At 40.2% G+C, this 13,494-nt stretch overlaps 1 protein-coding gene across 1 annotated transcript in view; it reads left to right on the forward strand.

Annotated features, from left to right (window-relative positions):
* Nucleotides 1-8,319: 8,319 nt before the first annotated feature.
* dnah5l (dynein, axonemal, heavy chain 5 like) overlaps nt 8,320-13,494 on the forward strand; it is a 208,353-nt gene continuing 203,178 nt past the window's right edge. Inside the window, exons 1-6 of the mRNA XM_050056535.1 lie at nt 8,320-8,409; nt 9,108-9,348; nt 11,138-11,241; nt 12,486-12,674; nt 12,771-12,845; nt 13,000-13,089. Of these exons, the coding sequence (XP_049912492.1) occupies nt 9,108-9,348; nt 11,138-11,241; nt 12,486-12,674; nt 12,771-12,845; nt 13,000-13,089 (699 nt within the window). The 5' untranslated portion in view covers nt 8,320-8,409. The remainder of the gene's footprint in view (nt 8,410-9,107; nt 9,349-11,137; nt 11,242-12,485; nt 12,675-12,770; nt 12,846-12,999; nt 13,090-13,494) is intronic.

The following is a 13,494-nucleotide window of genomic DNA, read 5'->3' on the forward strand; positions in this document are numbered from 1 at the left end:
TTATTTATTTTTTATATTCTTACCCTTCCTCTTTTTAGGTTCTTATCTCATTTAACCTTTATCTTTTGTTATTTTAGTTAGCCTATAGGTTTTAGTTTTGATGCATTTTATGTCTCTGTTTTAGATCATTCTTACCTAGCTACTAACTCAATTTTATGAGCTAAATAGCTTTTTGTTGGGTGGGAGGGTTGGGTTTTCTCTTTTCTTTTTGTTTTCTGTTTGGATCTTTGTTGTTTTTAACCTCTGTGAGGCACTTTGTGTTACTGTTGTATGAAAAGTGCCATATAAATAAAGCTGATTTGATTTGATTTGATTTGTATGTGTGTGTGGACCATTTGAGTCCGTAATAAAGATTATTATTAATGAGGAAATGAAACAGCGTGTAAGAGGGAGGAGTCAGTTGCCATGGTGATTGACTCAGAGTTTGATTTACCTCTCTTTCTGGAACTGAAAACCCAGAGTTTCCCTCATTTCAGGGTTAACATACTCAGAGTTTTCACTAAACCCGCTTTCTGGAATAGGCCACCCCTCTGGCTCCACTCAGTTTTCCAAACAAAGCAGTCTCTTGCCGCTCTGGCGTTATCTCGTGCTGCATTCACTGTAGTCGGACATTGGAGATTCACGCTCGTAAATGTCAAATTGGCCATAACTTTTCTTTGAATTCGTTGCTGCCAACTGGGGTGGCAGCAGGGGTGGCATGGCTTTCTTTTAGGGTGGCATTTGCCACCCTATGCCACCCCGGTAGATCCGCTCATGCATGCCAGCACAGTCTAAACTACTATAAAGACTATGTAAACTATTACATATATATGTATGTGTATGCTGACCCCTAGCTCCAAGACAAATTTCTCTAAGGAGACCAATAAATGAACTGAACTGAACTGAACTGAACTGAACTAATATTTCCTGCATGCCCAGTAATAAATAAAGCACTTTGTTAGATTTCCTTTCTGGATTTCCAGTAGGCCTATATTTTTTTTCAGACTGAACAAGACTGTGATGAAGGCAAGGACATTTCCAGTCACCACTCTGTCAGCTCCTCTAAATTTGTGCTAAATCTACTGTGTGGTCTTAGGTCTATTTTGCTGGTGTTGGTCATCTAGTTTGTGGTTGGCTTTGGACGGTGGCTGCGAATTACTCATTAAGATGAGGAAATCAACTCGCCAGTCTGTAATCTCTTCTCCTGTTCACTTCTGCTAGCTAGCCAAGTCGTACTTTGCAAATGTAAACATCAGTAAACATCAAGGAAAAGATGGAGAAGAATTAGCTTCAGCTGGACTAACATCCTGCTAGCCATTGTACAGGTATAACCTGGATGACCTCTGTGCTGCATCAATTTCCAACAGCATATCAAGAACTGTGACATCCTTTGAAGTCCTGGACAGCACCATTCAACCAGATGACTCTTTTTCTATATGCTGATCTGACAGAGCCGAGGACTCTGGGAGAGAAGGAGAGGAGGAGTTTGCTTTATGGTGAATAAGGACTAGTGTGACAGTGGGAATGTGAGCTACTGTCTTGTTCCTGCTGTGGATCACTGCTATACACTGTTCAGAGGCAGCTGCACTACGGTGCTGCCTTGTTTTGGATGAGTGATCATTGGGCCATCTTACTTAAGTCAGGATGTGTGGACATTTAAATCATTCCACAATCAGAAACTGGATTACCAGAACCATCTGGCAACATGGACAATTATAAATCAGCAGTCAACAACGTAAGAAGATGCAAAAAAAGGACTAAATTACAGTGAATAAGTGAAGGAGCGAAGGGATCACATTTCACTGGAGTTGTACCTTGAATAATTCCATGTGACAAATAAATAGTTGATTGATTGATTACATTCTTTCACATGTGCACCAGCTGCTGGATGCACTAAGTGCTAACATTTCTCTCCACTATACTGCACTAAGTCACTCATAGATCATTTAATGCCCTTGGACCTGGACTTAAGGCCATCAGGTGTGTCAATTTAGATTATTTTAGAAGAGGCAGAAGAGATTACAGCCTCTAAACATGTTCCTGTGCATATAAATAGTTCATGTAATTAGTGTTCCAACCAGCATCATTGTACTAACCAAAGCTGAACCTGGCTCAACCTTTTCTGCAACACAGTTGTAAAATCCCTTTATTATTACAGCTGTGCAGAAATTTGGCCTCTGTTAAGTCATGGGTGCATTACTCAGACTGGCCTTGTCAATCGTATTTTATCATCTCACCTCCACCTGAAACAACACTCCCACACCAACACAGCCCTGCTTTACATATTTGACCACAGTGGTATTTTTCATCTGAAGGCCTAGTGATTCAGCTGTACAGTTCAACCACCCTGTTTGAATACCTTTGCGTAGACAAATAAGATAATATACAGTAAAACTCAAAGCTTTGAGAGATTGGAAAGAAACGTAAAGTACTATAAGAATTTGAGCAGATTTCCGTTGTTTTTTTGTTTTTTTTTAAATATATGTTTATTTAATTTTCAAGATAAAACATGAACATATATGACAGAACAAACAAACATGCATTTGGCTCACACACATAAAGATTCAAATTTCAAATTTATACAGGCGAGAGATTCAGGTGTCACATCCCACACAAAGAAAACAAGCAAATAAGTGAACAAATAATATATATGTATATATGTATATACATATATACACGTGCACACACACACACACACAAAGTAAAATAAATTGAGGGCACACTGCCATACATGATACATCCACATGATCGGAGAGAGGTGCACAGAAATAAAAGCACATAAACGACAAGGTGTCATTTATGAAGCAGAGCATTCGGGGCTATGATACAAACCCTCTTGCGAGAATGGTGGAAATATTCAAACCAATATATGACAGGAAGAGTTCCCATGTTTTACGAAAAACATCATCTTTGCTGTGCAGTTTACACGTCAGATAGTCCAATGCAACATATTCAAGTGTCACTCTTTGCCACTGAGCCTTAGATGGAACTTTCTAGCACAGCAAGCAAGTGTTTGGTGAAGTTTTCTTTTAAATTTGCCAGTGATGGACAAATCAGATATGCCAAGAAGCAAATATAAGGGGTTGTTGTTTCTATTAGTAGACAGAATCTTATTCATTTCCTGCCCTATGACCTGCCAGAAATGCTGTATTTTCCTACAATGCCACAAACAATGTGTAAGACTACCAGTTTCTATTTTACATTTGGGGCATAGTGGAGATGTATTGGGGTTGAATTTATGACGTTGGGAGGGAGAGATATGGGCCCTGTGTAAGAGCTTAAGTTGCATGGCTCTCACTCGGTTACACACACTCAGCGTTTTTGCACTCTTCCATGCATCATTCCAACCATCGTCTGTTATCTCAACATCGAGTTCTCTCTCCCATAACCCTTTCAAAAAATAGGTGTTTGTGGTGTTATACGCCTTAAGGATATTATAAAATAAATGAATAGACCTGCCAGATTTCTGTAAAAAGAGCTGTCTCTCTAGATGTGAAATATTTTGTGGTGTCCCTTGTGACAAAGTTTCTTACTTGTAAATATTGAAAGAAATCCTGTTGTTGAATGCCATATTTCCTTTTCAGCTGACTAAAAGACATCATGGTAGAACCTTCCAGCAGTTTGTGTAAAGTACATAGCCTATTCCTTTATTTACCCAAAGACAGAAGTTATTGTCCATTACTCCTGGAGGGAAATCAGGATTATCACATATTGGAGTGAAGACAGAGGTGAATTGAGATCTACCCTCTAATTTTCTGATGGCATGCCATGCCTTATCTGTGGAGACTGTAATTGGGTTAGTACAAGCAGACTTCAAATATGCACTTTTTGTAATCAACAAAAGATTACTCAAAGGGTATCTGGACATTGAACTTTCTACATCCAACCAGAGAGATGTGGACAGGGAACAGCCCATTGGTCCGACCATATTAAACCCATTGTTCCGAAGTCCCATTGTTCCGAAATCATCATGATGCCCTGTGGTTAAGGTCTGGTTAGGTTTAGGCACAAAAACCACTTGGTTAGGGTCAGGAAAAGATCATGGTGTGGGTTAAAATGAAAAAGAAAGTGGCAAACACATAAGCCGTGAGCCTGCTTCGCCTCAAGCCTTTCCCAGCTGACCCAGAGCCGGTCGCGGCGCACCATCAAGGCAGAAATACGCCCGCCAGGAGCCGTATAGCTCCGCGGAGAGCTCCCCACACAACCCGGACCCCAGAGTTAATAACAGGAGGTTATGGTGTTTCACTCTCTCCTCTCTATGACACTTGTATCTCGACCAGTAGCCTACTTTTGTTGTGTTTGCTGATCTTCTATGGTACACAAATACAGTATAGCTTAGTATAATCACATATTGGAACAACGGGACGTCGGACTAATGGGATGTCAGACCAATGGGCTGTCGGACCAATGACATGGACCCTGTGGACTTACTACACATCCAGTCAGCTATAGTACACAAATGAGCACTAAGCTGGAATTTTCTAATGTCTGGGAGATCAACACCTCCTTCTGTGGAGGAAAGACATAACGTAGCTATTTTGAGGCGTGGTTTCTTCTTAGACCATATAAAGGAACTAAACCAGCTATTTAGCTGTTTGATGGTCTTATGGAGGAACATAACTGGGATCATTTGTATTGGGTAAAGTAACCTGGGAAGGATATTCATTTTCAGGACAGCAACACGGCCTAACCAGGAAATTGGGAGAGTGTTCCATCTCTCTAGGTCCAACCTTATACGCTCAAATATGGGTGGGAAATTTGCTTTACAGATTTCTTTTTTATGCCCCTGACCCCTGTGACTGACCTATTTGATATCCATACAGTAACATACAGTCTGTTTTTAAATATTACTTTATTCTCAAGTTTAAATCTGTTGGAGTTAGTTTGCGGGTGCTTTTCTTGCCACAATAAAATGTAAAAGTTTTCCTTCAGTGTGATGGATATACTTTATAGATTTAAACTGAATTGTTTTCTTATCATTCAGTCAGCATCACACAACTTCTCCTTTTACTGTCACCAGTGTTGGGCTTGTAATTTTACGCTTTTCTTTGTTTAGGTTAAAATGCTATTAATAAGCTGATGGCACACTAAAATGTAAGTGAATTCCACCAGAGATAAAAACTCATAATTATACTATTCTCATATGTTTCTAAGAAAACCAATCATTGCGAGCGTCCTGTCTGTCTTCCCCAGGTGGAGGCCTCCAACTGATGTAACCGCTCACGTAACATCGCCCCTGTCCAGAGTTTCTGCTGGACAGCTATTTTTAGTTTGCCTCTAATGTAACATTCTTTGATCTTTCACTTTCATCAACCGCTGCCTAAGACGCATCCTCGGGATCTTCTGGCCGAACAAAGTGCAGGTCCAGCTGATGAGGAGAAAGTGGAGCTGGATTGGTCACACACTTTGAAGAAACAAAACGGCAATAACCAAACAGGCATTAACATGGAACCCACAGGGCAAGCGAGGCAGAGGAAGGCCCAAAAAGACCTGGAGAAGGAGCACAGAGCAAGAAATAAAGAAGAAGGGACCCAGCTGGAGAAGATGGCCCATGACAGATGAGGGTGGAAACATTTCATCAATGGCCTATGTTCCGAAAGGAATACAAAGGCCTAAACTAAAAACTCTAATGTAACATAGGCTATAACATTATATATGACAGCACAGCATCCAGTTGCTAAAGGTTAGCCTATTGTAGCGTAGCTTCTGAAACATTAACGTTATCTTCCTTGTGCGTTTCCACTTAGTAGTAACGTTAATGCTACTATCTAATGTTAGCACCGTGACCTTATTCTAAAACTCATCAGTCATCACTGACTCCAGTTGAGTTTTAAAACTCTGGGTTGCGTTTGACTGTCTTGGTTGTAATGTTAACCTGTGTTACACTCGCTCTCCTCTTCTGTATATCTAACGTTACCTTGCCAACACCTACGTCTATCATAGACGAAATGAGGACGTAATGGAGGAGGGGGGAGTAGGCCTTTGGAGGGAGGCGGGAGTTGTGGATGTTCAAATTTTTTTCTAAGTGCTGTGTGAAATGCAAGAAAGGTAAGAGTAGCTTTTAGGTAAGCTTTTTTCATCTTCCAAACTAGCTTGCTGTTTTGTGACAAATGTGAAAATGAATCCACTAATTCAATTGTTGTATTTCAAGTCAGTAGTAGGATGATAACAAAAGTAACCTTGTTACAAGTTGTTTATTTTTGAAGTAACTGTAATATTACTACTGAAATTTTTATCAGTAATTAGTTACACTACTTATTACTGGAAAACGCAATGCTTCCTGAAGGGGATTTGAGATTGGAAGGTCTACTCTGTAAGAGCTGACACTGGACACATCGAAAGGCTTCACCAAGGGTCCCACTGATATCCCTGTCCCACAAATATGGAATGAGTTCCATTCCTAATTTTGAACCATTTGGAGCATTTTGACTAAAAAAAGATTTTAAACTGTACCCAAAAAGTTGGTTCCCAGTCAGAACCAAAAAGAAGGTTTTCCTTGACCTTGGCTGTGTTAAGCCCCGACAAAACGTTGCACAATATTTATTCAAACAAAAACAGTGATGCATTAAGCACATTGTTTTGTTACACAAATGCACGGCCTTTTAGTATGGCAGGGTTTAATTCAGGTCACTTAAAAAGGGCTTTATTGGCATGGAAACGTGTTACATTTCCAGTATGAAATAAAACCAAAATTGTATGTACAGTAAGTAAAAACACATTATATACATGTCCGTGCTGATTGGTTAACACATCTGACACACCCACCAAATGAGAGAAACGCCAGTCTCACACAGTTTCAAGAAAACATGTCGTTTAATCCGGACACCATAGCAAAACAGTGCACACAGTTTTCTGATTGAACTTGCCCCTGAAGTGCAAGCTGTGATGACCTCAATGGGTGTGTCATATTCTTCAAGTTCAAAAGAGAGTACGCAGGGTGCAACAATAGAGAGTAGGGACACCAGTTTGGAATAATTTTGTTTTGGATGTTCTGACACCCATTAACTGGTAACTAACACAAAATATTGTGAAATACAATAAGCCCTCCTTTCAGTCCGCGCTCCATTATTTTAGTGAGCTTTGCATTGTGAGCATTGCATTTCTGAGCTGCTAGCAGTAATTGCCGAATGACTGGTGCTGCTAGTTAGCTCCCACCAGACCCGGCTGGTGTCGCAGTACCATAAACTGACTGAATTTACTGACTAGATCAACATGTGTAACCAGTCAAAAATATTTTTGGCTGCAGTGGTGTAGTGGAGGGTGTGCCACCATAAATAATATCCCCCGAAGCTTCTTGTGTCTTGTCATGTCATTACAGACTACAATATAGAAGGGTGCCTGTGATCAGCACATCCGGGTGATGTTGCACTGTGCATTAGTAAGTCCAGCGTGTTTACATGTATATACCTGCAATGGTTACAATGTTCCGTGTCTTAAAACTGCTTGAAAGCAGTGGTGATAAGGTGACTGATTAGTTTGTTTGTTTGTTTTTTTCTTGTCCCGGGACATCTGGGTGATGTTTGTTAGCATGTTGAATGTTTTTCCATTCACCTTCCCTACCACAGTGGAGCGGCGAAGACCATCCCGTTCTTATGCATGACTCTCTCTCTGGTGCTATTGTAGCTGACAGACACACTAGAAACCAGAAAGTGGGTCCTCCAGCTCAAGTGTATTAGTTTGCATTCGTCATAGTGACGGACTCACGAGCCAATCTGTTTGTTGAACTAACCTCAACATTTGCTTATTGTGTTTCATATGATAAGCCCACAGATATTGATCCCTATCTCATAATTGATCAGACTTTGATCCTTTAATGTGTGACCCTGTGTCAACAGCTTTTCATTTACTTAACTGTTTTTGGCTATTTAATTATTCTATGTCATGACATGATTTCTATAAGAAGGTGAATTTGATACAAAGTGGTAACAACTGCAGAGGAATGCATGAATGTGTCAGATCCTCTGGAGGAGAGCATTAGGATAGACTGTATCACTCACCTCTGGATATGTAATGAACTGGAGGAGGACATCTGTGCTTTTCAAACATAAGGGAAAACTGATCTCAAGAGCTAATGCTAACGGTTGCCTAGGGCCCGTTCCCCCAAAATGAAGTAGAACAACTGGTTGCGTTGGTCAGCACACACTGTCTCTTATCGTTTCTTTTCTACAAAGGAGGCAGCTTTGTTGTGTGTTTAGTTGCTGAGTCACTAACATACACACACACTTCCCTGCTACGGTTACCATGGAAACAGTCAAACTTTTCCCTTGCAGAGCCAGTTTTGATTTTACATCCTGAGTTCACTGCGGCTCTCTGTCTCTCATTGTCTCGGAGCCTCGCTCCACCTGTGACTTAGACCTGCAGGTTTGTTTCATAGTTCAGCAGTAACTCGTCCTCACACCCTGACTGTTCAGCAGGACAGACAACACACAGGTCAGCCACCACTTTTTTCCTCTTTTACAGCCTTTACACAGCTCCAGCAGTTCACTCTGTGGCCCGCGGGCACTTTGGCAGGTCAGGTTGTTCTCTGTGAGGATTTACAGATTCTGTCTGAGCCCGTCAGAGTTTCTGATGTGAGAGAGGATCATCCAGAATGAAGTTGTATTTATTTGTTTGTAATTGTTAGTATGAAGCACTCTGTGTTGCATTTTGTGAATAAAAGTTGATTTATATTTTTAAAGTGTTATTATTACTAACTAATTTCAAAATATTTGCTTAAAAATATTTAATCTTGCTTTTTAATCACTTCTTATGTTGAATGCATATTTGTTAATTTTCAATTTGGCAACTAATAGTTGATAATTTACAGAAGGATTCATTTTTTACTATTGATATAACATTTAGGAGATCAATTTCAGGGCATCAGTTCATCTGGTTTCCAAGACAGGTGCTTTTCTGTGAGCCCCCCGTTCACAGAACAGAAAATAAATTTCATTTAATAGATATTTAACTTCCTCATCCTCCTTTTTAGGCGTGCAGACTGGGGCTCAGATTTAAACAGGGGATGCCCATTCCTAAACTGAGTAAAAATGTGTTAGGAATCAAGTCTACATTATTTATTCAATGTGATAAATGAATGCTTAATACACAACTTTAAATAAAATCAATAATGAATATGCCTTGACTCTCAGATGGCAGATCCAGATTCTCCAGCTGAGGTTTCACAGAGGGAACAGTCACCTGTTTCCCCTGCTGGCAGCTCTGAACCTGGGCTGAACGGCTGTGCTCCTTCCCCGGACACAGAGCTCCAGGTAGGAGGGCAGGAAGTCCAGGATGGTTCTGGGGGAGATGAAGAGGAGAAGGAGGAGGCAGGAGGAGGAGCAGATGAAGCCTTTACCAAACCCAGACCTCCTGTACTTCACCTCCGCAGAGGTACAGAAAACATCCTGATTATGAAACGTATTCATAAATAAGTATGGGCCTCCTAATGCTACAACATACTAATAGTATTACTTCTACCACTTTATAATACTATTATTATTATTAATAATAATAATAATCATCCTGCTACAGAATTTTAACAATAAAAATTTCTGATGATGCTGATCTGAATCTCAGAGTATCAGTATTATGGTTGATGACTAAATGTGCTTCTAGTTATACTGCAACACAGTTGCCAGAGAAAATGTTGGCATTGTACAAATACATTACATTTGTATATTATTATGTAGGGGATAACAACTTTACATTTCAACAACGCTATGGTTAACATGGTGATGTTTAGATACAAAGGCCATTTGGTTATGTTTAGGAAAAGCTCATGTTTTTGGCTTAAAATCCACAGTTTTGGTGGCACAATCCTGGCAGGATAAACAGCAATGGGTCACTTAAAAACACCCACGTTTAGTGCCTTAAAAGCTGCTGGAAATAGTGATGACTTACTAAAACATGGCCATTTTTGTTGTTTGTTGGTGGACAGTGGTCTGCAGCTTGGCAGGTGTCTTACCAAGGTGACACACCATCCACCGTCTCCTCTACCTCCTGATGACACAGTTGGCTTATATATCACATCACTTTAGAAATGTTGACATAATACATATGAAATGTACAAATGTAACTCATTTGTATTTTGCAGTTTACAGTACTAACAACATTTTTTTCGTTACTGCAATTAGTATGACTAATCACAAATCCTATTACTAGTATGTCACCTGGATTTAATGCACCTACACCATTTCAAGATGTGATTGAGGTTCTGATGCTTTTCTGTTCCTGTCCTGGTACATTTTATGGTCTCACGACACTTAAATCCTCAAAACATGGACTGAAAAGTCAAATTTAGCAGTGGTCTGATGACATTAGCTACCTCAGCTAAGTTGCTGACAGCAACTCATTATATGGTTGTCTAGCAATGGCATAAAGAAAAAAGAAAAAAGAAAGAAAATTTTGAAAACATAGTGATGTGACTGAATGATCAGACTCTTATTCAGGTATCTCTGGGACAGTTTTTTTAAAGGGGCTCGGGATGCTTAAAAATTTACAAAAATTTGCACAGACTTTGGAACTGGTGAAAATTACAGCGTGCTTTATAGCAAATGGGCTCTGGCGTGGCCAGTGGGCTACATAGCGCCTCCAAATGACATCAGGGTTAGGGTGAAGTGAGTGGATCATTGCTCTAATCTTCAAGAACATATTCAATTTCTTTGAATTTTTTTTCATCCAACATGAAGTCAGCCAATTTGGACTTTTTACAAATACATCTTTGAGGACTTTAGGATGCACCAAAACTCATGAAACTTTGCGCCAGTGTTCAAGCTGGTCATTATTTTGATTTGGTGGTGCAATTTGGCCTGGGCATGGCACATCAGTATAGTGCTCCTCAATTACATTTAGCATTTGAATGCATATTTGACGTCCTAGGTTTACTCAAAAAGTCATTAAACCTAGGGCACACATCAACCTGTCAACATTATAGCAATCTACGTAGCACCACCTTATGTGTGGAAGGCCTCAGCCAGGACAAAGTCGCTTACACATTCACAAATGCACATTGTGACTATCAGATGTACGCACATTGCTTTTGTCAGTTTGGACATAGTTCTCCCATGCCATATCCAGTGGCATGCACTCCCTGTAACAAACAGGTGCAAGGGCCTGTTCATCGCTGCTCGCAGCTTTAGTTTGTTTTGTTTTTTGTACACTGTTCTCCTCTGATCCTCAGATGCGACAGTCAGAGGACATCGGCGATTAGGAGGCCAGAACCTGAGAGCCATTAATGACATGTCCTCTCCGGCGGCTGCTCCGTCCCCGACCACCGGCACCTCTGTGAGTGAACAGTAACAGCGGTTGGCCAGCAGCCGCTGTGCTTTGGTGTGTGATTTACCATTTCAAGATACAACCACCACAGCAGGTCAAGAAAGCTTCTGTCACACAAACAATAAACAAACAGTTATAACTCACCTATTACGCCATAATCCACAGATCACAAATATTCCAACAAAATAGTCCTCATACACTCCCAAAGGTCCAGATGATCTAAATCCAGCAAAATATTCAGTCCGAACACATCATTACATCCACAGCTATCCACAAACTGCCCTTGTTTCAACGATTTTCTCCACATACTGTCTGAAGAAACCCAGTTTACATGTTTGTGTGCATAAATATGCTGATGCCGGGATACCAAATTGTTGTCTGAACTCTGACCTTTTGACTGACACCTCACTTGAACCAATAGGGGATCCATGTTGTTCCTGTTTCCTACCAAAGCTAACAAGAGCCTGCATTGAAACCTGCCTCTCTTTTCTGTGTATAGAGCCAGCCAATGGCAAGCGGCTGGTCTGATGACTAACTCTTCTTATAATCCATGAAACTCCTGACCGGAGGGGTGCTTTTTAACCCCTTAATGTCATCATAAACTGTTAAAATTTACAGAAATGACAAATAAATGGCTCCTCTGTTGTCTTCAGGGAAAAACAGTCTTTTTTTTTTTATCAATTCAGGGTTTGTAGAAGTTTTTTTATACACAGTAAGCTCCTAAATAGACATTCCTGTCCATGCTGATTAGTTTCACTCATATTCACACATTGTTTTACCCTCTCTTTTTTTTTGAAAAGTGCCTGGACAACACAAAATGTTTATTTTCTGTGACATTGTTATCTACTTTGAATTTGGACTCTGTGAGGCTTCATGGTATGGTACCATTCTGACTGTTTGAGAAAAAACTTTAATGTTACCTTTCAAATGAGACCATGCATTTACATGTACTAAAAATGGTACAAGAACAGCTTTGACTTGGATGGGCTTTTGGGGTTAATTTTTTTGTTTGTTTTTTTTTGTTGTTTTTTTTTACATTTTTAATTTTGTGTCAATTATTTAGTTGTATTTTAATTTTCTCTGTACTGCATTTAGTCAATACATTTGCAATGGTTTTTTTTTTTTCAGTGTGCTCAATAGTAAATTAACTTCTGGCGCAGAATCACGTCTTTGTTCTAACCTTCAAAGATCAGAACTATAACCCAGGGAATCACTGCTCTGTATAGTCTCTTCAGGGTCTCATTTCTCCCCAGGTGTCTGGTAAAAGGACAGTGCTGTTGTCCAATGAGGCAAGGAGAGAAATGGCGAAGCAGGCGAGAGCCATGAAGGAGGAGAGGAGAGTGACGTTGGATGCTCGACACAAATACTTGATTAGCAGATTGGTGGATGCCAGGACCCTGGTAGAGCCAGAGGTGGAGGACGCTCTCATCTCTGATGACAAGGTAACATCACAGTCTGGTTCTAAAGCTACAAACTTTTCCTCTGTTCTCTACGAGTCAGTGGTCAGTCTTTGGATTATCCATGTCTGATTCTTCCAGTTCAGTCTGATTGATGATTTCTTTGCTGCAAACGGATCCAAGAGGCTGATTTTCTTCTATCAGAATGTGAAGCAGGTAAATAATGTACAGTAATTAATGTACAGGACTTTTATGTACAATTTCACATTTTTTCTCTCCTCACCACTCCTTCTTTCTCTCCCCTCTGTATCCTGTGATTTCTTTTTTAAAATCATGCTTTTCTTTTTTTTTTTTTCATTTTTCTTTACAGCATCTGTCTTCCAGTCATTTGTGCTCTGTGGACGTGGCGGCTTCAGCTGTGACTCAGAAAAAGTTCTTCCTCACCACAGGAAGCTCTGAGGTAGGTACTGCTTACCCAGACGTTAATACTGATTTTTTTGAAGTCTGACTTAAAGTAAAAAAAAAATCACAGACAAAGCTGAGGGTTTACCTTGGTTTGGTGCATCTGTCTAGCCCAGCAGGGATTTGCATCTCAATACAGCAGGGATTGTGTTCAAAGGGAAATTTCGGTTTATTTCAACCCATCTCCTATCGTCCTAAATTTGTTTCAAGTGACTAGTGACATAGAAATAATAATTAGCATGTTAGCCGTTAGCCCAGATACAGCCGGGGCGCATAGTAGCGTCAGACCTGTTAAAACGTAAGTGAACGGGCAACCTTCAAGTGCAAAGTTAGTCCACTAAACAAGCTTTTTTTCCACAAAGACCGCCTCATATCGTTAGGATAAATGTCAGAGAACATATAG

The sequence above is a fragment of the Epinephelus moara genome, chromosome 11 (genome assembly GCF_006386435.1).
Source record: "Epinephelus moara isolate mb chromosome 11, YSFRI_EMoa_1.0, whole genome shotgun sequence".
In the NCBI taxonomy this organism is placed as follows: Eukaryota; Metazoa; Chordata; class Actinopteri; order Perciformes; family Serranidae; genus Epinephelus; species Epinephelus moara.